The sequence below is a fragment of the Dendrobates tinctorius genome, unplaced genomic scaffold, assembly GCF_039654945.1.
Source record: "Dendrobates tinctorius isolate UK_male_01 unplaced genomic scaffold, ASM3965494v1 ptg000015l, whole genome shotgun sequence".
Lineage (NCBI taxonomy): Eukaryota > Metazoa > Chordata > Amphibia > Anura > Dendrobatidae > Dendrobates > Dendrobates tinctorius.
The window spans coordinates 26,218,771-26,246,548 of NW_027361683.1; the positions used below are offsets into that span (position 1 = coordinate 26,218,771).

The 27,778-nt window shown below is 42.2% G+C and overlaps 1 protein-coding gene across 4 annotated transcripts; it reads left to right on the plus strand.

Annotated features, from left to right (window-relative positions):
• The first annotated feature begins 313 nt into the window (after positions 1-313).
• LOC141075894 (zinc finger protein 706-like) lies at positions 314-23,675 on the plus strand. Of its 4 annotated transcripts, XR_012227355.1 has the most exons (5): positions 314-667; positions 857-998; positions 4,744-4,851; positions 6,600-6,729; positions 22,638-23,675. XR_012227355.1 is itself a non-coding variant. In XM_073563094.1 (4 exons), exons 1-3 carry the CDS (start codon positions 621-623, stop codon positions 4,837-4,839), a joined length of 285 nt encoding a protein of 94 aa, XP_073419195.1. In that variant the 5' UTR covers positions 320-620; the 3' UTR covers positions 4,840-4,851; positions 22,638-23,675. The 4 variants fall into 4 exon arrangements, 3 of the variants coding, with proteins under 3 accessions (XP_073419195.1, XP_073419209.1, XP_073419216.1); XM_073563094.1 differs by lacking the exon at positions 6,600-6,729 and having other exon boundaries at positions 320-667; XM_073563108.1 differs by lacking the exon at positions 6,600-6,729 and having other exon boundaries at positions 331-558.
• Positions 23,676-27,778: the final 4,103 nt, after the last annotated feature.

The window sequence follows — 27,778 nt, forward strand, 5'->3', positions numbered from 1 at the left end:
TCCAGCGATCAGCGATACCGGCAGGGGGGCCGCTCGCTGATCGCTGTCACACACAGCAATCTCGCTGGTGAGATCACTGTTATGTCACAGAAGTTGTGACTCAGCAGCGATCTCGCTACCGAGATTGCTTAGTGAGACGGGGCCTTTAGAAGTGAAATCTTTGGCATTGTACTATACCTACCGTATATTTCTCTGCTGTATCTGTGCATTATGAATTGTGGTACGCGTTTAAGGGGCCCACTGAGACTTTCACCCCAGGCCCACAAAAGCGTGGAGCCGGAACCCAAACAACAGAACAATGTTTTCTGGGGGTCTCTTCAATGGGACCCCCGCCACTTCCTGTCTGTACACCAGGCTGCAGTGAGCAGCGTTTTCGTGGTCGTTGCCTGGTAACGGCACAGGCCAGAGCTGGGTAGGAAGTGGCGTAGAGGTGAAACTGGAAGGAGCCAGAAAAAGGCGGAAGTGAGCGCAGCCTTGGTGTCGCGACACCGCGTGACCGCTCTGTCGTGACAGAAAAGACGCTGAGGTGCTTTGGTGGTGCCTGGAAGGTAGAAAGCGGTATGTGGGGCTAGAGCCACTCGGGAGTGGGGAGTGAGGGCTCCGTGCAGCTCTCGCGCAGAATGGGAAGCGCTCTGCGGTACTGGCGGTGGCGGGGAGGCAGTCACCGGTGTGTACCGTATACGGGGAGCTGGCGCCACCCTGTACTGCGCATGTGCGAGCACCATGGCTGCCCTGAGGACGCATTGCCTCTGCCAGGTGCGCACACCTCTGCATGCTGTCCGGGAATGGCCCTGTGCTGGTCACTGCCCACACCCCAGTATACCGCAGTGCTGGGTAATGTCTGCTGTCTTCTCAGGTCTGGTACCATGGCTCGTGGGCAGCAGAAGATCCAGTCTCAGCAGAAGAACGCCAAGAAGCAGGCCGAGAAGAAGAAGCATGGCAGCGACCAGAAAGCTGCAGCCAAGGCAGCCCTGGTGTTCACCTGTCCTGTGTGCAGGGTGAGAAGTCATGTGGCCAATACACAAGAGCTTGCTCTCTAAATGTTAACCCTTTTAGGGCAGTAAGGCCCTGAGTATTGCACTGACTGGCACATGAATGATCTGTGCAAATACTGTAGAGAAACAGTCCGGAGCATCGCGTTCATGTGGCATGATGGCATTTAGGAAACGCTTCGTGTTTGACTAAGTAGGCAATCCCCACAAAACAAGGACAGAGCTACAGTTTCAGGCATAGCAGCATATACAGATTACCCCATACGGATCAAACAGTGGCGAATACTAAATGTAGACTTGCTACACTTGCAATCACTTTTGGGAATAACCCGTTATCACTTCTCCACTGGTTATGATTAATAGGGGTCCGACTGCTGCGTCCCTCATTGGTCCTGAGAATGGGGTTGTGCCGTGTCCTTGCACCATCTCCTTGTTACTTGTCTGTAAGATTGCCAGCGAGTAAAACCAAAAAATGAAAGTTGTCCTTCCAGCATAGTATCACCATTAATGGGTCCTTCTGTGGCACCACAGTGAGAGCTACTTGTGGTCTCTTAAATGGCTTTCACTGGGGGAAAAATTAATGGTGTTTGAATGCTGATGAAACAGAAAGTATATCCTATCTTAAAAAAAAAAAAATTACCTGTCATTGGCTGGCTGTAGGTGGGAGTAGTGGTGCCTCTGTCTTTGCACAGGGATGAAGTCTCACTGCCGAGTCATATTCTGTGTCTCCTGCTTGTCATGGGTTTTTCCTGTCAGCACAAGCAGGAGGCAGGGAAAGCAGTGTGAAGCTGCAAAAAAAAACATTTGTAGGTAGATGTTTCCAATGAGCATTAACTTTATTTTTTGAAGGGAAAGATGTTTTTTTAAGTTATTTTGGGGTACACATTCCATATGCTACACCTTTTGTCAGGTGAAATAACAGACATCATAACAGAAGCCAAGCTGATTTCAGTATTATCAGTGTGGCCCTTCTGGTACATTCTGATCTGTTGTGTAACAGATCTTTCCTCTGCATGGAAACATTTTCTTTGTTCTCAGAACTGAGCAGAGAAACATAAGTCTGAATAAAACCTTAAGTATTTTATATTTGTGAGTTAGGCTCTGTGCATACTTTGTGCTTTTAGCTTACAGTAAATATCCAGAGCTATTCCAAACTTATACTGTAACTTTTTCATAGACCCTTAGGGTATGTGTCCGCGGTCAGTAAACACTGCGGATTGGGTGCTGCATACAGCCGTAGCATCCAACCCACAGTGTCCAGATGTTACAGCATAGTGGAGGGGATTTCATGAAATCCCATCTCCACTGTGCGTGCAGGGACACCTCCGGCTTCCCTGCGTACACACACATGCGGTGCGTCTTTCTAGATCGCAGCATGTCAATTTATCTTGTGGAGACGCTCCATCTCCGCAAGATAAAGTCACCCATACAATGTATAGGATGCAGTGATTCTGCATGGTTCAGTGAACACATGCGGAATCACCGCGCGTACAAAAGCCAGCAGTGCTTTGGGCGGAGCAGACATGTGCTGCGTCCAAAGCATCACCAGATGGAGGAAAAAGGTGTTTTGTTTTTTCCTCGCTCTGTCTGGTAGTCTTGCAACTGCATATTGTTTAACTGTATAGGAAAGTGCAGCAGACTGTGCTCTTTTTGTACAGTGGGCTATTGCTTAGAAACTAATCCATATAGTATATACAGTCATGGCCAAAAGTTTAGAGAATGACACAAATATTATATTTTCACATGATCTGCTGGCCTCTGGTTTTTATGTGTGTTTGTCAGATGTTTTTATCACATACTGAAATATAATTGCAATCATATTATGAGTAACAAAAGGTTATATTGACAGAATGAGTTAATGCAGCAAGTCAATATTTGCAGTGTTGACCCTTCTTCTTCAGGACCTCAGCAATTCTCCCTGGCATGCTCTCAATCAACTTCTGGATCAAATCCTGACTGATAGCAGTCCATTCTTGCAAAATCAATGCTTTTATTTTGTCTGAATTTGAAGGTTTTTGTTTGTCCACCCGTCTCTTGATGATTGACCACAAGTTCTCAATGGGATTAAGATCTGGGGAGTTTCCAGGCCATGGTCCCAAAATCTCTGTTTTGTTCCCGGAGCCATTTAGTTATCACCTTTGCTTTATGGCAAGGTGCTCCATCATGTTGAAAAAGGCATTGTTGATCGCCAAACTGCTCTTGGATGGTTGGGAGAAGTTGCTCTTGGAGGATATTCTGGTACCATTCTGTATTCATGGCTGAGTTTTTAGGCAAGACTGAGAGAGAGCCCATTCCCTTGGCTGAGAAGCAACCCCACACATGAATGGTTTCAGGATGCTTGACAGTTGGCATGAGACAAGACTGGTGGTAGCGCTCACCTGGTCTCCGAATAAGCCGTTTTCCAGATGTCCCAAACAATCGAAAAGGGGATTCATCAGAGAAAATGACTTTACTCCAGTCCTCGGCAGTCCACTCCCTGTACCTCTTGCAGAATATCAGTCTGTCCATGATGTTTTTTCTGGAGAGAAGTGGCTTCTTTGCTGCCCTCCTTGAGACCAGGCCTTGCTCCAAGAGTCTCCACCTCACAGTGCGTGCAGATGCACTCACACCTGCCTGCTGCTATTCCTGAGCAAGCTCTGCACTGCTGGTAGCCCGATCCCGCAGCTGAAACACTTTTAAGAGACTGTCCTGGCGCTTGCTGGTCTTTCTTGGGCGCCCTGGAGCCTTTTTGGCAACAAGGGAACCTCTCTCCTTGAAGTTCTTGATGATGCGATAGATTGTTGACTGAGGTGCAATCTTTCCAGCTGCGATACTCTTCCCTGTTAGGCCATTTTTGTGCAGTGCAATGATGACTGCACGTGTTTCCTTAGAGATAACCATGGTTAACAGAAGAGAAACAATGATGCCAAGCACCAGCCTCCTTTTAAAGTGTCCAGTGGTGTCATTCTTACTTAGGGTATGTGCACACTTTGCGGTTTCTGCTGCGTTTCCGCAGCGTTTTTGGCTCTGCAGAAACGTAGCAGATTCTGCTGCGTTGTACAGTACCTTTATTTCCTATGGAAATAAAAAAAAGCTGTGCACATGCTGCGTTTTTTCCGCGCGGTTTTGCTGCGGTTTTCAAAACGCAGCATGTCAATTGTTTGGTGCAGAAACGCTGCAGTTTTACACCTCATCCATTATGAGGTGTAAAACCGCAGGGCAAAACCGCAGAAAAACCGCAGCACTTTGTCCTGTGGATTTCCTGCAGTTTTCTCTTCAAAATCCGCAGAGACAAAAAACTATGTGTGCACATACCCTTAATCATGACAGATTGATCTCCAGCCTTGTCCTCATCAACACCCACACCTGTGTTAATGGAGCAATCACTGAAACGATGTTAGCTGGTCCTTTTAAGGCAGGGCTGCAATGATGTTGAAATGTGTTTTGGGGGCTAAAGTTAATTTTCTAGGCAAATATTGACTTTGCAAGTAATTGCTGTTAAGCTGATCACTCTTTATAACATTCTGGAGTATATGAAAATTGCCATTAGAAAAAATGAAGCAGTAGACTTTGAAAAAATTAATTTGTGTCATTCTCTAAACTTTTGGCCATGACTGTAGGTATGTGTTTTGTTTTTTTGTGGCTGGGTGAAGCTCAACTGTAGATGCTGTTGGGGGACTAGGCACAAATGTGTGTTCCTAGCCTTATTTTACGTGTAACAAATAATGTGTGCTTAACTTTAAAATATGCTTTTTTTTTATTCTTATTTTAGACACAGATGCCAGACCCCAAAACATTTAAGCAGCATTTTGAAAGCAAACACCCTAAGTCTCCCATGCCTCCGGAGCTGGTAGATGTGCAAGCATAACAAGAGAGAATGGTTGGTCACAACTTTATGAACACTGTTAACATAACTAAACCAGTTACTTTGATTGTGAGGTGCACTTATTTTCCTGGTCTTATTAAAGCGACCCTTGGGGTGTATACACACATTGCGGATTCTGCTGCGGATCCGCAGCGGAATTGGCCCTGCGGATCCACAGCAGTTTCTACTGCGTTGTACAGTATCCTTCTAGTCTATGTAAATAGAAAACCGCAGTGCCTACGGTGCGGAATTTTCCGCGGATTTAAATTCGCAGCATGTCAATTTTTTGTGTGGATTCCGCAGCGGTTTGGCACATGCTCCATGACAGGTGTCAAACCTCAGGCTAATCCGCAATAAATCCACAGATTTACCTGCGAATTTAGACAAATCTGCGCGGAAAATTCCGCAGCAGAATCCGCAACATGTGCACACAACCTTAAAGGGTTGTTAGGTCAAAACCGATAATTGTGACTGCAGACTTATGAATCCTCCCCCCACCCCAGCACACGCCTATGAACAGAAGCTATGTATGAGATACGTATACCCCCGGCCAGTGGGCTTGGCCTCTCTCCATACACTTGTGTAGAGCCGAGACCGTGACGTGGACGGCCAGTGGGTGTTTCTGACCGGAGGGCGCAGCTTTACGCCATACAAGTGTATGGAGAGCGAGGCCGTGCCCCATACATAACCTCCATTCCCGGGTCTGAAACTGGTGAATCCCCGCAGCACCCAGTATTCATGAAATAAAGCATAACCATTAGTGGTGAGTGCAAGAGTTCGTTACTCGAGGTTGCCTAGGGTGCTCTGTATGTACCGAGTGTCATGGGTGCGCAAGTGGCATGTTCGAGTTTCTGTGCCTGGGGGTCATCCCCGCATGTTTTGTCGCTGTTAACAGCTGTGAAACATAGAGCCGTGGGGACTCGGACATGTCATTTGAGCACCCCGTGACACGCTGCATAGCCAAGCGCCCTAGGCATACTCGAGGAACGAGCACTTGTGCTCAAAACTATTAACCATCCTTTTGATTTTTCAGTTCAAAGATATAAACTTAAAAATACAGAGCAAGTGTACGTTACAAATACCTGTGCCCTCCTTTTAACCCCTTATTGACAGCCAAATTTTAAAAATCTGACCAGTGTCACTGTATGTGGTAATAGCTCTGGAATGTGTCAACAAATTCCAGTGATTTTGAGATTGTTTTTTTTCGTGACACATTATACTTTTTGATAATGGTAAATTTTGGTTATTATGTTTTGTGTTTATTTATAAAAATATCAGAAATTTGTCAAATGTAAATAAAATTAGCAATTTTCAAACTTTAACCCCTTCATGACCCAGCCTATTTTGACCTTAATGACCTGGCCATTTTTTGCAATTCTGACCAATGTCCCTTTGTGAGGTAATAACTCAGGAACGCTTCAACGCATCCTAGCGATTCCAAGATTGTTTTTTCGTGACATATTGGGCTTCATGATAGTGGTAAACTTAGGTCGATAATTTTTGCGTTTATTTGTGAAAAAAATGGAAATTTGGCTAAAATTTTGAAAATTTTGCAATTTTCAAGTTTTGAATTTTTATTCTGTTAAACCAGAGAGTTATGTGACACAAAATAGTTAATAAATAACACTTCCCACATGTCTACTTTACATCAGCACAATTTTGGAAACAACATTTTTTTTCGCTAGGAAGTTATAAGGGTTAAAAGTTGACCAGCAATTTCTCATTTTTACAACAAAATTTACAAAACCATTTTTTTTTTTTAGGGACCACCTCACATTTGAAGTCACTTTGAGGGGTCTATATGGCAGAAAATACCCAAAAGTGTCACCATTCTAAAAACTGCACCCCTCAAGCTACTCAAAACTACATTCAAGAAGATTATTAACCCTTCAGGTGATTCACAGGAACTAAAGCAACATGGAATGAAAAAATTGACATTTTAATTTTTCCAACCAAAATTTTCTTTTAGCATCAGTTTTTTCATTTTCACATGGGTAACAGGATAAAATGTATCCTAAAATTTGTTGGGCAATTTCTCCTGAGTACACCGATACCTCATATGTGGTCATAAACCACTGTTTGGGCGCACGGCAGGGCTCAGAAGGCAAGGAGCGCCATTTGACTTTTTGAATGTAAAACATGCTGGAATATTTAGCGGTTGCCATGTCGCGTTTGGAGAGTCGCTGTGTGCCTAAACATTGGAGCTCCCCCACAAGTGACCCCATTTTGGAAACTAGACCCTCCAAGGAACTTATCTAGATGCATAGTATGCACTTTGAACCCCCAGGTGCTTCACAAATTGATCTGTAAAAAAAAAAAAGTACTTTTTTTTTTACAAAAATTTTATTTAGCCTCAGTTTTTTTCATTTTCACATGGGCAACAGGATAAAATGGATCCTAAAATTTGTTGGGCAATTTCTCCTGAATACATCGATACCTCATATGTCGTCATAAACCACTGTTTGGGTGCACGACAGGGTCCGTAAGTGAAGGAGCGCTATTTGACTTTTTGAATGGAAAATTAGCTCCAATCGTTATCGGACACCATGTCGCGTTTGGAGAGACCCTGTGTGCCTAAACATTGGAGCTCCCCCACAAGTGACCCCATTTTGGAAACTAGACCCCCGAAGGAACTTATCTAGATGTGTGGTGAGCACTTTGAACCCCCAAGTGCTTCACAGAAGTTTATAACGCAGAGCAGTGAAAATAAAAAATATTTTTTTTGCTCAAAAATGATTTTTTAGCCCGCTATTTTTTATTTTCACAAGGCTAATAGGAGAAATTGAACCACAAAAGTTGTTGTGCAATTTGTCCTGAGTACACTGATACCCCATATGTGGGGGGGAACCACTGTTTGGGAGCACAGGAGAGCTCAGAAGGCAAGGAGCGCCATTTTGGAATGCAGACTTTGATGGAATGTTCTGCGGGCGTCATGTTGCGTTTGCAGAGCCCCTGTGTGTCTAAACAGTAGAAACCCCCACAAGTGACCCCATTTTGGAAACTAGAACCCCCAAGGAGCTTATCTAGATGTGTAGTGAGCACTCTGAATCCCCAAGTGCTTCACAGAAGTTTATAAATGCAGAGCCATGAAAATAAAAAAAATTTTTTTTCCTAAAAAATGATTTTTTAGCCCGCTATTTTTTATTTTCCCAAGGGTAACTGGATAAATTGGACCCCAAAAGTTGTTGTCCAGTTTGTCCTGAGTACACTGGTACCCCATATGTGGGGGGAAACCACTGTATGAGCACATGGCATGGCTCAGAAGGGAAGGAGCGTCATTTGACTTTTTGAATGGAAAATTAGCTCCAATTGTTAGCGGACACCATGTCGTGTTTGCAGAGCCCCTGTGTGCGTAAACTTTGGAGCTCCCCCACAAATGACCCCATTTTGGAAACAAGACCCCCTAAGGAACTTATCTAGATGCATAGTGAGCACTTTGAACCCCCAGGTGCTACACAAGTTTATAACGCAGAGCCGTTAAAATAAAAATATTTTTTTTCCCTCAAAAAATAAATTTTTAGCCTGCTATTTTTTATTTTCACAAAGGTAACAGGATAAATTGGACCCCAAAAGTTGTTGTCCAGCTTTTCCTAAGTATGCTGGTACCACATATGTGGGGGGGGACCACTGTTTGGGCACACGTTGGGGCTCAGAAGGGAAGTAGTGACGTTTTGAAATGTCGACTTGATGGAATGGTCTGTGGGTGTCATGTTACATTTGCAGAGCCCCTGATGTACCTAAACAGTGGAAACCCCCACAAGTGACCCCATTTTGGAAACTAGACCCCCCCCCAAGGAACTTATCTAGATGTGTGGTGAGCACGTTGAACCCCCAAGTGCTTCACAGAAGTTTATTACGCAGAACCGTGAAAATAAAAAATCTTTTTTTTTCCACAAAAATAAATATTTTAGCCCCCATTTTTTTTTATTTTCCCAAGGGTAACAGGAGAAATTAGACCCCCAAAGTTGTTGTGCAATTTTTCCTGAGTACGCTGATACCCCATAAGTGGGGGTACACCACTGTTTGGGCACACATCAGGGCTCGAAATGGAGGGAGCACCGTTTGACTTTTTGAACGCAAAATTGGCTGGAATAAATGGTGGCTCCATGTCGCGTTTGGAGACCCCCTGACATGCCTAAACAGTGGAAACCCCTCAATTCTATCTCCAACCCTAACCCCAACACACCCTAACCCTGTGTCCAACCCTAACCCTGTGTCCAATCCTAACCCTGTGTCCAACCCATTATTTTATTATTTGTCCCTACCTTTGGGGGTGATAATTTACTTTTTTTTTTTATTTTGATCACTATGAAAGTTTATCATAGTGATCAAAATAAATGAATGAATCTGCAGCGTTGCAGATTCGATTCGGCGCACTGCGCATGCGCCCGCCATCTTGCAAGATGGCGGCGCCCATGACGCTGGACACCGGGACGGATAGCGGTAGGTCGGAGGCACAAAGGAGGGTGAAAGTGGGTGATCGGAGGGCTGGTGGGGCGGAGGGAAGGCGGGGGGGCAGATTATGACGGCGGCTGCCGATCGGTGCCGTCAGACGGTGGCGGCAGCCGATCGGTGCTGTCAGTCGGTGTGGGGGGGGTCGGGTCTCGGTGTCCAGCCATGTCCGATGCTATTTCAGCATCGGCCATGGCTGGATTGTAATATTTCACCATTTTTCATTGGTGAAATATTACAATCGCTCTGATTGGCAGTTTCACTTTTAACAGCCAATCAGAGCGATCGTAGGCACGTGGCGGCTAAGCCACACCCCCAGGTGTTAACTCTGAAGGGTCCTTTGTGTGCGGGTCGGGTGACCTTTCAGTGACCCCGGTCACCCGACCCACAGGGGGGCTATTTATAGCATGACGCCTACGTAGGCGTCATAGGTCGTTTGGGCACTGCTTTTCATGACGCCTACGTAGGCGTCATAGGTCATGAAGGGGTTAAATGATTATCCCTTTAATTCAGATAGTCATACAATAGCGAAACATTAATAAATAATATTTCCCACATGTCTGCTTTACGTCATCACCATTTGTAAAATGTTATTTTATTTTGATAGCATTTTAGGAGGTCTAAAAATGTAGCAGCAATTTTTCATGGAAATTTACAAAATTATCTTTTTTTTTTAGCGACCTATCTAGGTTTGAAGTAACTTTACGGGTTCTATATGTTAAAAAAAAACCCAAAAGTGATAACATTTTAAAAACTGCACCCCTCGACATATTAAAATTTGCCGTCACATAGTGTATTAACCCTTCAGGTGATTTTTCAGGAATTAATGCAAAGTGACATGACAGAATTAAAAAGTTGATTTTTCCCACCTAAATGTCGCTGACTTTTGAACAGGTCAGTGTAGTGGGCAGACCGTAAGGCTACTATTTGCTCGTGAATTGCCATGGCAAACATCAGGACCACACAATCATGATCTCAGGGTGCCGATAGGAATAAAGAGGGAGAAGCCACACACTTTTAAACATTTACATGATATAGTCGTTATTGACAGCAGCATCTAAGGGGTTAAACAGATATGGACGGTGACAACACTGATCGAGGCTGATGCAGCAAGTTGTCAGCTATAGTTACAGCCGACAGCTGCTGGATTGTTACCTGTACGGGGAGGCAATTTTTTTGTATCTCAGGTCAGTTAAAAGACGTATTGACGGTCATTAAGGGGTTAAAGATGTTGCTCCTGTTCCTGAGCCCCATTTGTTTATCTGCAAAAAAAGGTCGCAGCAGTCGGGCTATACACAGTTGTCATTTTTGTGAGGATACATGTGAGAAACAGAATTATTCATAAGGACTGAAGCCAGGAAGTTTACTATTGGCTTGCAATGCATTGTCAAGTTTAATTTTTTTTTTTTTTCTGTTTGCTTGCTCCAAATGTATAATTGTGTTGTCCAATTGTTCGTACTCTGTATACAATGCTAAATAGCCAATCATTTATCATAGTAGCAGATTTTCTTATCATGGCTTTGATTTCTACCTTCATACCTATTTATCACTCCAATCTCCAACATGAATAGAATTTTTTTTTTTACTTGTTTGACACAAAAAATTAATGCTTCTTGACATGCTGTATCATGGGAAATTTCTCATATATGGTGTTTGGAATGGCATGTTTTCCTCATGCACACTTCTCTGCATTAAACTGGTTATCTACTACTTGGACAACCCCTTCTCATTCCTCATGTTTGACCTCCTTAAAATAAAAAACTGCTATACTCTCCTCCGCCACCGTTATATTAGTGTTGGCAGTCGCGTTCTTGGGACTTAACTGAGGTTATGTCACACGAGCCGTGCACCCAGTCAGCATCGGCATCCCTATCCCCTACCCTCGGACAGTATGCCGAAAGGTGGGGACAGTGACACCAGCTCTGATTGGGCGCAAGGCTCGTGTTACGCATCAACTTCGGCACTGGCACTTGTGGGGGTGCACACCTCTGCAACATCACTGGCACGAGAGGTGAGTATAGCTGTATTTTAACGGGGCCAAACATGAGGAAGGGTTGTTTTAGTAGTGGACAACCCCTTCAAGACCTTTTAACTTAAATTTTTACTAGACTTTTCTTGCTGCCTTCTCTGCTCTTTTAAAGTTGGTGTAGAAAATGGTATTTGGGCAAAAAAGTGATGTTAAATGAGTGCACCCTGTCCAATCCTTGTTTCCTCACTTGGAATTGTCAAATGAATTAATGTGATCTGCTGTCTACTAAATAATGTTTATTAACCACTTTTAGCTAATGATATACATAGTTACAAAGAATCTGTCCGCACAATTTTGTAAAGTAACTACAAGGCTGTAATGGCACTGTATACTGATTACATCTCCTTTGCTGAAGAAATCCGCTTTGTGGTGGTTCTTTAATCACCATATGTAGTCTTCTACTTTTTGTAAAAGGTTCATTTTTGCAAAACTTTTGTGACCTTATGGTTGATGTAGGCTTTTGATTGCAATGTGTGGCTAGCCTGATCATGCACCAGATTCATTAAGAGGTGCCTTTTAATGAATTTTGCAAACCGTACTCCATCTGACTTTTTTTTTTTTTTTGTCTTTTCTTTTCTAAAGTTGGCCAAACACCAGTGTTAATAAATAAGCAAACATGCAGAAATTATGACTACTCATTCCAGCTCGTCCATAAAAAAAAAAGTTTTTGTATTCATCCATAGTAAAAGTAATAAGCATATACATAGGCAGGGAGCACAGGCAGGACATGGCTTGGATCAGGCTACCATGTTCATCATACGCAAAGAATGCCTATAAACCCTTTTTAGTAGCATAACACACAGTGACCCGTAACGGCGGAAGATTTCTTATTTTTTAAAAACTCAATTTTAACTTCTTCACGACATATGACGTATATTTATTTTAAAGTACCATTGATTCCATGGTGCTGCACATGAGAACGGGTTACATACAAAACACAAATATAACTTATGATGACCAAATGAATAGTGACAGACCAGTACAGAGGGGAGAGGACCCTACCCTTGCGGGCTTACATTCTACAGGACATATGACGTATGTCTTTTGACACGCTGAGCCTGCACATGACTTCTGATTTAATCAGCTATCATGTGCCTTTAATACTCACAGGTGGAGCTGTTAGCCTGTTAAATTCCGCTGTAGGAGATTAACACATGCACATCATTCCACGTTCCCATCGGTGCGCTTGTGACATGTTCGTGGGGCGCCGATGGGTTGTCATGACAGCCGCACTGCTGTGTATAGGCACAATCGATCGGATGATCACAGCTTCAAGTCTTCTAACAAATACAGTAAAAAGTTTTGAAAGAAAAAAGTTCAAATCACCCCCGTTTGCCCTATATAAAATAAAACAACTAAAAAAAAAAAACACATTTAGCTTTGTTGGTTTCAGAAATGTCCGGTCTCTCAAAATATAAAATAATCCGATCGGTAAACGGCACAACAACAAAAAATGCTCCAGAATAACGTTTCTTTGGCCACTACAAAATTGCAATAAGGTGAAATCATAAACATTATACATACCCCAAAATGGTATTGGTGAAAACGTCAGCTCAGGGCTCGAAAATAAGCCCTCATCAACCTTAGAACCTGAAAAATGAAAAAGCTAAGCGTCTTGGAAAACTACAGGCAAATTTTTACATTTTCTTTTCACTACTTAATAACAAAAAACCTTTACATGATTGTGTTCTATGTGGCCCGATTCTATTATTCATTCTTATATTTCCTTTTGCGTCATGAGTCCATTGTGATGATTTGTGATCTGTATACTTCCCTTGTATTTTTACAATGGTGTCACTGTAGAGGCTACTTTTATTGTACTTGCTTATCATATAGTTTATGTCAATTCTAGCGCATTGTTATAACTATGCCAGTTTACTCGCTTTTTGTGCTATGTTGCGACCCACTATCATGTTCCCTCCCCTATCTATACATTTCAATTTTGTTACTGAGCTGGACTCTCTAGGTAACATTGTGAATTTGCACCATGCACTTTAGGGCTATTTTTGTACACTATTAAGCCTCTGTGATATCCAGGGTGAACCATTGCGGTTGTGCGCGTCCGCGGTGGTGTGCGTCTGAGTGCTCTGGCCGCAGGGCGTCTCCATGTCTCTGTGCACACCGGGATAATTTTATGCCGTCTGTGCATATGTTGACATGATGCCCGGGCTGTGTGGAGGACCTGGCATGCGCCGCTATAACCGCTTCCATTGGTTCCCAAGCTCCACGTGACACCTCACATGGGCTATTTTAAGATCCTACTCCTCACCACTTACTATCCCATTGAGAAAGCGGCATCAGTGCCTGCTAAACGCGCGTCGGGGGCGGACGTCTGGCTGTGAGGCACTCTCTCTGGCACCTTATTCATCCTGGTAAGCTCAGCTACTAATATTGGCATATATTTTCTACTTGTTAGTTTAACATGCCTTATTTCTTTGGGTCACTGGACCAGGGCTTTTAATGTTACCGGGTTTGGTTGTCAGAGGGGCTATCCCTCTTTTTGCCTGCATGTTCCTTGGTGAACTATGGTTACTCTATTTCTGATACTTATGTATTTTCTGTACTTTGAATAAAAATGTAAATTTGCTAATCCTTTTTCACAGTGTACTCCTTTTTCCTCTGGTGTTGTCATTATGATTGGAGTTGGTGTAGTCTTTTTTGCTGGGAGGCTCACCAGGTGGTGGTGTTTTCCCGTGCATTATCATGCAACTGGTTCTGTTTCTAATGATTGGGATCTGTGTACGCGTACTGACCAGGAGAATCATATTGCCAGGTCAATTTTACCATCTAGTGAACATTTTAACCCCTTAATGACTGGAGCTTTTTTCGTTTTTCGCTCCCCTTCTTCCCAGAGCCATAGTAACGTAGTTGGGCCGAAAAAAGACATTAGTCCATCCAGTTCAGCCTATAAAATTCTGTCAGAATTAATCCCCAGATCTACGTCCTTCTAAAGAACCTAACAATAACTGTAAGATACAATATTGTTACGCTCCAGGAAGACATCCGGGCCTCTCTTGAACCCTTCAACTGAGTTCGCCATCACCACCTCCTCAGGCAAGGAATTCCAGATTCTCACTGCCCTAACTAAAGAATCCTTCTCTATGTTGGTGGAAAAACCTTTTCTCCTCCAGACTCAGAGAATGCCCCCTTGTGACCGTCACCTTCCTTGGTATAAACAGATCCTCGGAGAGATATTTGTATTGTCCCCTTATATACTTATACATGGTTATTAGATCGCCCCTCAGTCATCTTTTTTCTAGACTAAATAATCCTAATTTTGCTAATCTCTCTGGGTATTGTAGTTCCCCATCCCCTTTATTAATTTTGTTTCCCTCCTTTGTACCCGCTCTAGTTCCATTATATCCTTCCTGAGCACCGGTGCCCAAAACTGTACACAGTACTCCATGTGCCGTCTAACCAGAGATTTGTACAGAGGCAGTATAATGCTCTCATCATGTGTATCCAGACCTCTTTTAATGCACCCCATGATCCTGTTTGCCTTGGCAGCCGCTGCCTGGCACTGGCTGCTCCAGTTTAGTTTATAATTAACTAGGATCCCCAAGTCCATCTCCATGTCAGATTTACCCAGTGGTTTCCCGTTCAGTGTGTAATGGTGATATTGATTCCTTCTTCCCATGTGTATAACCTTACATTTATCATTGTTAAACTGCATCTGCCAGCTTTCGGCCCAAGTTCCCAACTTATCCAGATCCATCTGTAGCAGAATACTATCTTCTCTTGTATTGACTGCTTTACATAGTTTTGTATCATCTGCAAATATCGATATTTTACTGTGCAAACCTTCTACCAGATCGTTAATAAATATGTTGAAGAGAATGGGTCCCAACACCGACCCCTGCAGGACCCCACTGGTCACAGCGACCCAGTTAGAGAATATACCATTTATAACCACCCTCTGCTTTCTATCACTAAGCCAGTTACTTACCCATTTACACACATTTTCCCCCATTCCCCCAGACCCAGCATTCTCGTTTTGTGTACCAACCTCTTGTGAGGCACGGTATCAAACGCTTTGGAAAAATCAAAATATACCACATACAATGACTCACCTTGGTCCAGTCTATAGCTTACCTCTTCATAAAAACTGATTAGATTGGTTTGACAGGAGCGATTCCTCATAAACCCATGCTGATGTGGAGTTAAACAGTTATTCTCATAGAGATAATCCAGAATAACATCCCTCAGAAACCCTTCAAATATTTTACTAACAATAGAGGTTAGACTTACTGGCCTATAATTTCCAGGTTCACTTTTAGAGCCCTTTTTGAATATTGGTACCACATTTGCTATGCGCCAGTCCTGTGGAACAGACCCTGTTGCTATAGAGTCTCTAAATATAAGAAATAATGGTGTGTCTATTACATTGCTTAGTTATCTTAGTACTCGTGGGTGTATGCCATCCGGATCCGGAGATTTATCTATTTTAATCTTATTTAGCCGGATTTGCACCTCTTCTTGGGTTAGATTGGTGACCCTTAACCCCTTCACCCCCAAGGGTGGTATGCACGTTCATGACTGAGACAATTTTTACAATTCTGACCACTGTCCCTTTATGAGGTAATAACTCTGAAACGCTTCCATGGATCTCGGTGATTCTGACATTGTTTTCTCGTGACATATTGTACTTCATGTTATTGGTAAAATTTCATTCAAATAACTTGCGTTTATTTGTGAAAAAAACGGAAATTTGGCGAAAATTTTGCAATTTTCCAACTTTGAATTTTTATGCCCTTAAATCAGAGATACGGCACACAAAAAACTTGGTAAGTAACATTTCCCACATGTTTACATCAGCACAATTTTGAAACCAAAATTTTTTTTTTGTTAGGAAGTTATAAGGGTTAAAAATTGACCAGCGATTTCTCATTTTTTGCAACACCATTTTATTTTTACGGACCACATCACATTTGAAGCCACTTTGAGGGGTCTATATGATAGAAAATACCCAAAAGTGACACCATTCTAAAAACTGCACCCCTTAAGGTGCTCAAAACCACATTCAAGAAGTTTATTAACCCTTCAGGTGCGTCACAGGAATTTTTTGAATACCGTATATACTCGTGTATAAGTCGAGATTTTCAGCCCATTTTTTTGGGCTGAAAGTCCCCCTCTCGACTTATACACGAGTCATATACCGGGGGGGATCGGCGGGGGAGGGGGAGCTGGGGTGTCAGATCATACTCACCCTTCTCTGCAGCTCCCCTGCTTGTTACATGTTGTCGGCACTGCTCTCTTCCTGCTTCAGCTGTCAAACGGTACCCGCTCATTAAATATGCGCATATTTAATGAGCGGTTACCACGTGACCGCTGAACCAGGAAGAGAGCAGTGCCGACAACATGTAACAAGCAGAGGAGCTGCAGAGACAAGCGCCAGGACCCGGTGAGTATGAAGGGGGTTTGGGAGGCATATTCACCTTTCCCTGCGCTCTGCTGTCTTGCGTCCTCTGCAGTGACATTCAGGTCAGAGAGCGCTATCACTCTCTGCCTGCACAGTCACTGCAGAGCGCAACGCTGATGAGCAGGGGGCAGCGACTGAGGTGAGCATACAGGTTTTTGGTTTTTTTTTTTGTTTTTTTTTTTGTAAGGGAGGCAGCGGCAGCAGCAACATGATGAGGCCACTCACTGTGCAGAAAAGCTGGGGCCACTCACTGTGCACCCTCGACTTATACGCGAGTCAATACATTTTTCCCAGTTTTTTTGAGGTAAAATTAGGGGGGTCGACTTATACACGGGTCGACTTATACACGAGTATATACGGTATTTAAAAAAAAAAAAAAAAAATGAATATCTAACTTTTTTTCACAAAAAAAATACTTCAGGTGCAATTTTTTTATTTTACCAAGGGTAACAGGAGAAATTGGACTGCAAAAGTTATTGTGCAATTTGTCCTGAGTCCGCTGATACCCGATATGTCGGGGGGAACCACTGTTTCGGCGCATGGCAGAGCTCAGAAGGGAAGGAGCGCAGTTTGACTTTTTCAATGCAAAATTGGCTGGAATTCAGATCGGACGCCATGTCACGTTTGGAGAGCCTCTGATGTGTCTAAACAGTGGAAACCCCCCACAAGTGACCCCATTGTGGAAACTAGACCCCCCCCCCCCAAGGAACATATCTAGATATGTGGTGAGAACTTTGAACCCACAAGGGCTTCACAGAAGTTTATAACGTACAGCGGTACAATTAAAAAATCATATTTTTTTCCACAAAAATGATCTTTTCACCCCCAATCTTTATTTTCCCCAAGGGTAACAGGACCCTAAAAGTTATTGTGCAATTTGTCCTGAGTACGCTGATACCCCACATGTGGGGGTAAACCACTATTTGGGCGCATGGCAGAGCTCGGAAGGGAAGCAGCACCATTTGACGTTTTTGGCTGGAATTGAGATCGGACACCATGTCGCGATTGGAAAACCCCTGATGTACCAAAACGGTGGAAACCCCCCCACAAATGACACCATTTTGGAAACTAGACCCCCCCCAAGGAACTTATCTAGTTGTGTGGTGAGCACTTTGACCCCTCCAGTGATTCACAGAAGTTTATAACGCCCGGGCGTGAAAATAAAAAATTCGTAGTTTTTCCACAAGCATGATCTTTTAGTCACCAATTTTTTTTTTTTTTTTTTTTTTCCCAGGGTACCAGGAGAAATTGAACCCCAAAAGTTGTCCAATTTGTCCTGAGTACGCGGACACCCCATATGTGGGAGAAAACTACTGTATGGGCACACGTCGGGGCTCGGAAGGGAAGTAGTGACGTTTTGGAATGCAGACTGATTGAATGGTCTGCGGGTGTCATGTGCGTTTGGAGAGCCCTTGATGTACCTAAACTATTGAAACTCCCCACAAGTGACCCCATTTTGGAAACTAGACCCCCCCCCCAAGGAACTTATCTAGATGTGTGGTGAGAACTTTGAACCCCCAAGTGCTTCACAGAAGTTTATAACGCCTGGGCGTGAAAATTAAAAAAAATCATTTTTTTTTTCCACAAAAATGATATTTTTTGCCCCCAATTTTTTATTTTCCTAAGGGTAACAGGAGAAATTGGACCCCAAAAGTTGTTTTGCAATTTGTCCTGAGTAGGCTGATACCCTACATGTGGGGGTAAAACACTGTTTGGGCGCATGGCAGAGCTTGGAAGGGAAGGAGCACCATTTGACTTTTTCAACTCAGAATTGGCTGGAATTGAGATCAGACGCCATGTTGCATTTGGAGAGCCCCTGATGTGCCCAAACAGTGTAAACCCCCAATTCTAACTCCAACCCTAACGCCAACACACCCCTAACCCTAATCTCAGCCCTAACCCTAGCCCTGGCCCTAGCCCTAGCCCTAACCCTAATGGGAAAATGGACATAAATACATTTTCTTTTATTATTTTTCCCTATCTAAGGGGGTGATAACGGGGGGTTTGATTTACTATTTATGGCGGGTTTTATGTTTGGCAGCTGTCACACGCTAAAAGACGCTTTTTATTGTAAAAAATAGTCTATGCATCACCACATATTGAGAGCTATAATTTTTCCGTATTTTGACTCACCGAGTCATGTGAGGTCTTATTTTTTGCGGGACAAGTTGACGTTTTTATTGGTACCATTTTTGGGCACGTGACATTTTTTGATCGCTTTTTATTCCGATTTTTGGGACGCAGAATGAACAAAAACCAGCGTTTCATGAATTTCTTTTGGGGGGGTGCGTTTACACCGTTCCCGCGTGCGGTAAAATTGATAAAGCAGTTTTATTCTTCGGGTCAGTACGGTTACAGCGATACCTCATTTAGGTCGTTTTTTTTATGTTTTGTCGGTTTTATGCAATGAAAACTTTTAAATAAAAAATTATTTTTGCATCGCTTTATTCTGCGAGCTATAACTTTTTTATTTTTTTGCGGATGACGCTGTATGGCAGCTCGTTTTTTGCGGGACAAGATGACGTTTTCAGCGGTACCATGGATATTTATATGCGTCTTTTTGATCGCACGTTATTGCACTTTTTGTTTGGCGGTATGATAATAAATCATTATTTTTTTTGCTTCGATTTTTATTTTTTAAGGGGATCGCTAAAGGGGTTAACTAATGGGACAGTTTTATAGGGCAGGTCGATACGGACGCGGCGATACCTAATATGTGTACTTTCATTGTTTTTTTTTGTTTTATTTCCAAAAAATAGATTTATCGGGGGAAATTTTTTTGTTTTTCTAATTTATTTGGCGATATTTTTTTTTTTTATATAAACATTATTACATTCTCCCAGGTGGGACATCACTGTCCTGTGGGCGCCGCTGATCGCTGAGACGTACTATCCCGTCCATGGGCATAGGGGACCGGGTCCCATGGACGGGATAGTACGTCTGATGTCAGGAAGGGGTTAATATAGGGTTTTCTTTGTCTCTGGGCATTTCACCTAGCATTTCATTGTCCACCGTGAATACCGTGGAGAAGAAGGTATTTAATATTACCTTTTTCCTCATCTACAACCATACTTTCCTCACAATTTTTAATGGGCCTACTCTTTCACTTATGATTCTTTTACTATTGAAATAGTTGAACAGCTTGAGATTAGTTTTACTCTCCTTAGCAATGTGCTTCTCTGTTTCCTTTTTGGTAGCTTTAATTTTAGTTTTTTAGATAAATTATTTTTCTCCCTATAGTTTTTTACAGTTTCAACGGTGCCATCCTGCTTTAGTAGTTTAAATGCTTTCTTTTTACTGGGGTCTAAGAAGTAAGGTTTCTCCTTGCGGAGAGTGACATGCCAGCTGTGGCTTGTCAAGGTAAGGAGACTTATTCGCCGTGCAATGCTCCTCTGGGAAAATAATATGCAAATTGCCTCTTCAGAAAGAAAGAGGACTTTTACTCTACAGCGCCACCTATTGGTAGTAGCGATCCTACAAGTCACAATCAACCCTTTCTCGTTAAAGGGTTGATTGTGACTTGTAGGATCGCTACTACCAATAGGTGGCGCTGTAGAGTAAAAGTCCTCTTTCTTTCTGAAGAGGCAATTTGCATATTCTTTTTACTGTTAATTGCCCCTCTTACTACATTGTTTAGCCACATTGGGTTTTTCCTATTTCTTGTCCTTTTATTCCCACAAGGTATAAACCGCTTACAGTGACTATTAAGGATGTTCTTAAACATTTCCCATTTATTTCCTGTATTCTTATTTCTGAGGACATTGTCCCAGTCAACCAGATTAAGGGCATCTCTAAACTGGTCAAACTTTGCCTTCCTAAAGTTCAGTGTTTTTGTGACTCCCTGACATTTCCCCCCTAGCAAAAGACAAGTGAAACTGTACAATATTGTGGTCGCTATTTCCTAGATGCCCAACAACCTGCAGACTTGTTATTCTCTCAGGTCTATTAGATAGTATTAGGTCTAGCTTTATTTTTCCGTCAATATGGCCATGTGAGGGCTTTTTTCTGCGGGACGAGTTGTACTTTTGAACGATACCATTGGTTTTACCATGTTGTGTAACAGAGAATGGGAAAAAACTCTTAAGTGCGGTGAAATTGCAAAAAAGTGCAATCCCACACTTGTTTTTTGTTTGGCTTTTTTGCTAGGTTCACTAAATGCTAAAACTGACCTGCCATTATGATTCTCCAGGTCATTAGAGTTCATAGACTCCAAACATGTCTAGGTTCTTTTTTTATGTAAGTGGTTAAAAATACCAAAGTTTGCTGCTAAAAAAAAAAAAAATTGCTTCATTTTCCAAGACCTGTAGCGTCTCCATTTTTTGTGGCCTCGGGTTGGGTGAGGGCTTATTTTTTGCGTGCCGAGCTGACATTTTTAATGATACTATTTTTGTGTAGATACGATCTTTTTATCGCCCGTTATTGCATTTTAATGCATTGTCGTGGCGACAAAAAAACGTAATTCTGTCGTTTTTCTTTTTTTCCTCCCTACACCGTTCAGTGATCAGGTTAATGCTTTTTATTATTATTATTATTATTATTATTATTATTATTATTAATAATAGATTGGGTGACTGAACGCGGCGATACCAAATATGTGTAGGTTTGATTTATTTTTTTATTTTGAATGGAGAAAATGGGTGGTGATTTGAACTTTTGTTTTTTTTTTATTTATTTTTTCATATTTTTAAAAACTTGCTTAGATCGCCTCTATGTAGCAGATTTACTGCATTACCGTGAGCGCTAACAACAGGGTGGCACTCATAGTTATCCAGCATCAACAACCATAAAGGTCTCCAGGAGGCCTCTGGTTGTTATGCCGACGAACCAGTGATCCCCAGATCACGTGTCGAGGGTCACTGGTGAGCGCATTTCCGGCTGGATGGCTGGGAGCGCTTGTTAAATGCCGCTGTCAGTTTGACAGTGGCACTTAACTAGTTAATAGCCGCGGGCGTATCGCGATTCCGCCTGCGGCTATTGCGGGCACATGTCAGCTGTTCAAAACCCTCATCAAGCGGAGATCTGACCTTGGATGTACTTTTCCGTCCGATAGCAGAAAGGGGTTAAATGATAAAAACAATTTTCACCTCACCTGGATTTTTTATTTTTTGCTCTTCCAGTACACTATATGGCAAAATGAATGGTGTCACATTGAAGTACAACTTGTCCCACAAAAAACTAGCCCTCATACCAGCTATATTGACAGAAAAATAAAAGTTATGGCTCTTGGTAGAAGGGGAGGAGAAGTTGAAAAATGTCCCGGGGTGTGAAAGGGTTAATGCCCGCAGCTTCCTTTGGTGGTAGCAGATATGTGCCAGAGGGTTTTTATTAAAGGGAACTTGTCATATGAAAAAAAAAATGTGGTTAGTCTGCTGCTAATAGCATTCTGAATCTGCCTGGCTCCCGCACTTACAGCCCCGCTGCCGGGAGTGAATGAACTTTATTCATCCTGACAGCAATCGGCATTCAGTTATAGTGGCGCGCCCGTCATTGACTGACAGCAGGCTTAGCTTTAGGGCTGCTGTCGGCCAATGTTGGGGAGTGCAGCTACAGTCGCCGTTCCCTATATACAAAGCAATGACTGAAACCGCACCGGCGACGCCTATGACTGAATGCTGAACGCTGCCAGGAGGAATAAAGTTACTTTCCTCCTGGTATCGGAGCTCTAACTGTGGGTGCCATATAGACCCCATAATCTGCATGTTAATAGCGTTTTTTTCATGTGAACGGTTGCTTTTAAGATAACCTGAAGAATAAAAAAAAGTCCTATCAGTTACAAACTGCAAGGTTGTGCTCAGGTTGCCAGCCTAAGTCCACTTATTAGCAATTGTGTAGTAGTAATGTTTGAAAAATTGGGTATTTATGCATTTTTCAACTTTTATTTTTTTTATTTGCCTCATCTAGGTATATCCTCTGATGAATGCACTTAATGGAGCAAGTTGAGCATATCTGAAAGACCTTTCTTCTATCAATCTGGATGCACCTACCTGTTTTATGTTAAGTTGGAGATATGTAACATGAGAGTGTCTGGACTTTGGTGCTGCAGCATCTCGTTATCACAACATGGATAATCTATCCCGCTATATGTGGGTTTGTGTCAGAACACCAAAAGGAGCAGTTGTAACTTTGTTTATGCAATTCTGTGGCATGTTCCCCCCCAAATAGTGTTGAGGGTGCCATAGGACATTTTTTTTAGTAATTAAAATAACCAAAAGCATCTCAAATATTTTCTTCCTGTTCAGTTAGTGGTGCATCCGTTCATCTATGGAGGCAGAGCAATATATATATTTTTTTAATTGCATTCCAGTGCAATCCTTCATATTCACACTTTTTTTTTTTTAGTCTATACCTCTGACCAAATATTGCATCTTACCTACCAGTTATTGTGCAATACCATTTGCTATACTGTGCCAACGACAACCACTTTGCACATTACCTCGATCTCACCAGCTCTACCTGAGGTGAAAACCACTTTCTAAAAACTATCCTGATAATCATTACTACTGTTATAGTGTTCTTGGTTTTGCATTTTTCCTGTTTTTCCCACACCTTTATAACATAGTTATGAAAAATATTGCGGGTCTCAATAGTTTAACAAACAACATAATAAGTTTGCCACTTTATAACAAGGCAACTATCTGCCCATTTTTCATGTCTGATTTTTATTCCCAGTTCTAGTACTTTTCTGCTTGGGAGTCTAAAATATATGTCAGTAATAAACGTGGGATATTGTGTTTATATTTTTCACCTTTCTATTTAACTTTCGAGAGAAATGTGAAGATATAACCCATTAGGTCACTGGGCCTTCAAATACACTCCAAAACAAGTTAATATTCCTGAACTTAAGACATTAACATACTTCACAATTTCCTGTGTATGCTTATGTTAAAGCATTTTGTGTAATAATCTTTAATAAATATTTCATTTGGAATTCTTTTTTAACATTTGTAAGCATCTTTATGTGCTATATGTATGTGAGTAGGTTTTGGGGGAGGTGGGCACTCTTCATGGGGAGGGCGTGCACCTCTTCAAGAATGAGGAATATCTGACTCAAACATACCCTCTGATCAAGACAGGCAAGAAAATCGAAAATCACCTGTCTTGACGAGGGGCCCTTAGCGCTTTACAAGTTTTGCAAGCCAGTTGGACCCCTTTTCCCACACTTTCGTTTTGATTTAGTTGCATCCAAAGCTAGACAATGTATACTTTTATAAGTCTTTCATTGGATGATGACCTATTTATTAAATCAGGTTTTTATTCTAAATGTTGTTTTTTCTATCTTTTTATTAAAAAAGGAGAAACAAATGAAATCTTCAATTCTTATTGTTCAGTGTTCTCTTCAGAAGACTGTTCAGCAGTCGCATTATTGTTACATTGACAAATACAATAGAGAATTATTTTTTTTTGTTTGGTTATATCGTGCCATCATCTTCTGCAGCGCTTTGTTATTATTATTTTAGTGCCATTTATTCCATGGTGCTTTACATTTGAGGGGTATACATAATATAAAACAAGTACAGTAATCTTAAACAATACAAGTCACGACTGGTACAGAAAGAGACGACCCTGCCTGTGAGGAATCACAATCTTTACAGACATCATCATCACTGTCCCCATTGGGGCTCACAATTGGAATTCCTTATCAGTATGTCTTTAAAGTGTGGGAGGAAACACATATAAATACTAGAAGAACATACAACCTCCTAGCAGATGTTGGTGGGATTTGATACAAGGGCCTCCCAGCGCTGCCAAATTGTGCCACCATGCTGCACTCAATACACCTCTTGATGAGGCACATACACTGTGAGAAGAAAATACCAGTCTTCATGTAGAGATAATTAGCTGGGTAAAGAAGCAAAGATAACTAAGCAGCACAGTCTTCAATTTGTATAAATGCACACGTGGTCATGGGCTTTACTAGCTCCGTCATTAATACCCATGTTTTACATGCTTTGAAAGTAAAACTCTGCCATTGTGCATATAGGTCCTTTGCTTCCCATAAGTTTGTTCTCCAGTTCAGTAAATGTATAACACATAATGTGTCCCCCATCAGCAACTTTATTTTTTAGTAAAAGCTAGTGGTGATGCAACGATTAGGAAAGCATTATTTTTTTTTTTTTAATGGCAATCCTAAAATACGATGCTTTCCTTGCTCAGCAGGTTCCCTCGAGCGTGAACCACTTGAGACACCTCCCTCCTCTTGTCAACTCCAGTCATAAATGACAATTCTCATTTCTCGGCTTCCGTCTAGAGGAGCTGCTTTTCCTGTTCTTAAAGACATTTTGTCTCGATCCATTAAAAGCTGAATAGTTCAGTAATCTAGGCAGCAAGGGATATGTTTTAAAATGCTGTAAAATAGTTTAAAAACTTTTATACTATATTGTTAGACACTTGATGATGGGTGTTATATCTGAAATGTTTCTATCTACACCTATTTGTGTTCTAAACATTTTTATGTGCCATACAGTCTGTACTTCGTACCTTAGGCCAGGGGTCACACTTGCAAGTGCAATGTGAGAAACTTGCGCAAGTGTCTCACCTTCATACCCTGCACTGCCGCCGGCATGCGGGACCAGAGCATGCGGCTGCATGTATTTCTATGCAGGTGAACACTCCGATCCGAACCGCCGACGGTAGTGCCGGGTATTCAGGCGAGACACTTGCGTGAGTTTCTCGCATTGCACTCGCAAGTGTGACCCCAGCATAACAGACACAATTGCACAGAGTTACTGTTCAAACCAAGTACAGGCACTTGGTGCATCAAGGTGTGGTCAATCACTTATATAAGCCATACCACCTGCTTGGTTTCCCTTTATCTCCCCCTTCCCCCCACTCTTCTTTGACCACTCTGGCTTCCTAGGGCCAGAGAAGAGTGGAGATAAATGGAAACCAAGCAGGTAAGAAGCTGCACTTGTATGTGTGGCCCCACAGTGAAGCACCGAGCGCCTGTACTTGGTTTGAACAGTTATTCTGTGCTGACAGATTCCCTTTAAGTTGTGATTTATCATGACTATTCTCTTAAAAATATCATGTCTCTGGCATGAACACAGTCAAATCGACACTACACAACGGAATTGCTGTTTTTTTCCTCCACAAGACGCTGTAGAATTTATTTGTATTTAATGATTCAGGACAAATGCACAATCCACCAAGCCGTTGTCTCGCTCTTCTGTTTGGTCCAGAGTGGTACATGCTTAGTTGCGGCTGGTTGAAGGGGACCAAATCCTGTGTAGGGTCGATGTGGTTCCTTTTCACCAGCTACAACCAGGCAAAATCTGCCATTACTTACATACACTAAGTAAATTAATGCTGAAATCTAAGCATGACTAGTAGTGATGAGCGCGTATACTCGTTGCTCGGGTTTTCCCGAGCATGCTCGGGTGGTGAGTATTTTGGCGTGCTCGGAGATTTAGTTTTCATCGCCTCAGCTACATGATTTGCGACAGACAGCCTGAATACGTGTGTGGAATGCCTGTTTGTTAGGGAGTTCCCACATTTATTCAGCCTGTCTACAAGTCGCAAATCATGCAGATAAGACTGAAAGCTAAATCTCCGAGCACGCCAAAATACTCGGAGACCACCCGAGTATGCTCAGGGACATCCGAGCAACAATGCTACTCGCTCATTATCTTCTGTACAGACACTTTGTAGGAAATCCTGTAACATTTTGCAGATTATTCACGCCATATTTATTGTACATATAATGTACCGTCCAGGAAGCTGTTACACCTTAACCCCTTAGTGACAGAGCCAAATTCTAAAAATCTGACCAGTGTCACTTTGTGGTAATAATTCTGGAACACTTTGACAAATTCCAATGATTTTGAGATTGTTTTTTTTCGTGACACATTATACTTTATGATAATGGCAAATTTAGGATGATATGTTTTGTGTAGTGTTTATAACAAAATGTCAGAAATTTGACAAATGTAAAAATAATTAGTGATTTTCAAACTTTGATTATCCCTTTAATTCAGATAGTCATACCATAGCAAAACAAATAAATCCCACATGTCTGCTTTACATCAGCACCATTTCTAAAATGTTATTTTATTTTGTTAGCATTTTAGGAGGTTTAAAAATGTAGCAGTAATTTTTTTCATGGAAATTTACAAAATTATTTTTTGAGGGACCTATCCAGGTTTCAAGTGACTTCAGAGGTCATATATATTTTGGAAAAACCCAAAAGTGATACCATTTTAAAAACAGCACCTCCAGACATACTGAAAACTGCTGTTGGGTAGTTTATTAACCCTTCAAGTGGTTTTCAGGAATTAATACAAAATGGCATGATAGGAATGAAAAAAAGTTGACTTTTACCACCAAAATGCTGCTGACTTTTGAACAGGCCACTATAGCCGGCAGACGCTAAGGCCGCTATTTGCTCGTGAATTGCCATGGCAAACATCAGGACCACACAATCATGACCTCAGGGTGCAGATGGGGATAAACAGGGAGAAGCCACACGCTTTGAAACATTTATATGATAGTCATTGACAGCAGCATCTAAGGGGTTAAACAGATATGGACGGTGCCAATGCTGATCATGGCTAATGCAGCAAGTTGTCACCTACAGTATACAGCCAACAGCTGCTGGATTGTCACCTGTAAAAACCACAAAGAGGAAAAAATCCTCCAAAAAATTAAGGAAAAAAACAGACAGGCCTAAATGCATCTGCACTATAAGGCCAGTTTCACACGTCAGTGGCTCCGGTACGTGTTGTGACAGTTTTCTCACGTACCGGAGACACTGACACATATAGACACATTCTCAGGAATGGGTCTATGCAGATGTCAGTGTGTTTTCATGGACCGTGTGTCCGTGTGCAAAACACGCTGACATGTCCGTTTTTGTGCAACAGCACGGATCACACGGACCCATACAAGTCAATGGGTCCGTGTAAACATCTACCGCACACGGATGCTAATTTTTCCAGCACACGGATGTACACACGGACATACGGATAGCACATGGATGTCACACGGATGGCCTACGTATCCACATGGACACGGATCGCTCCTGTACCGTTTTTTTCGGTACCGGA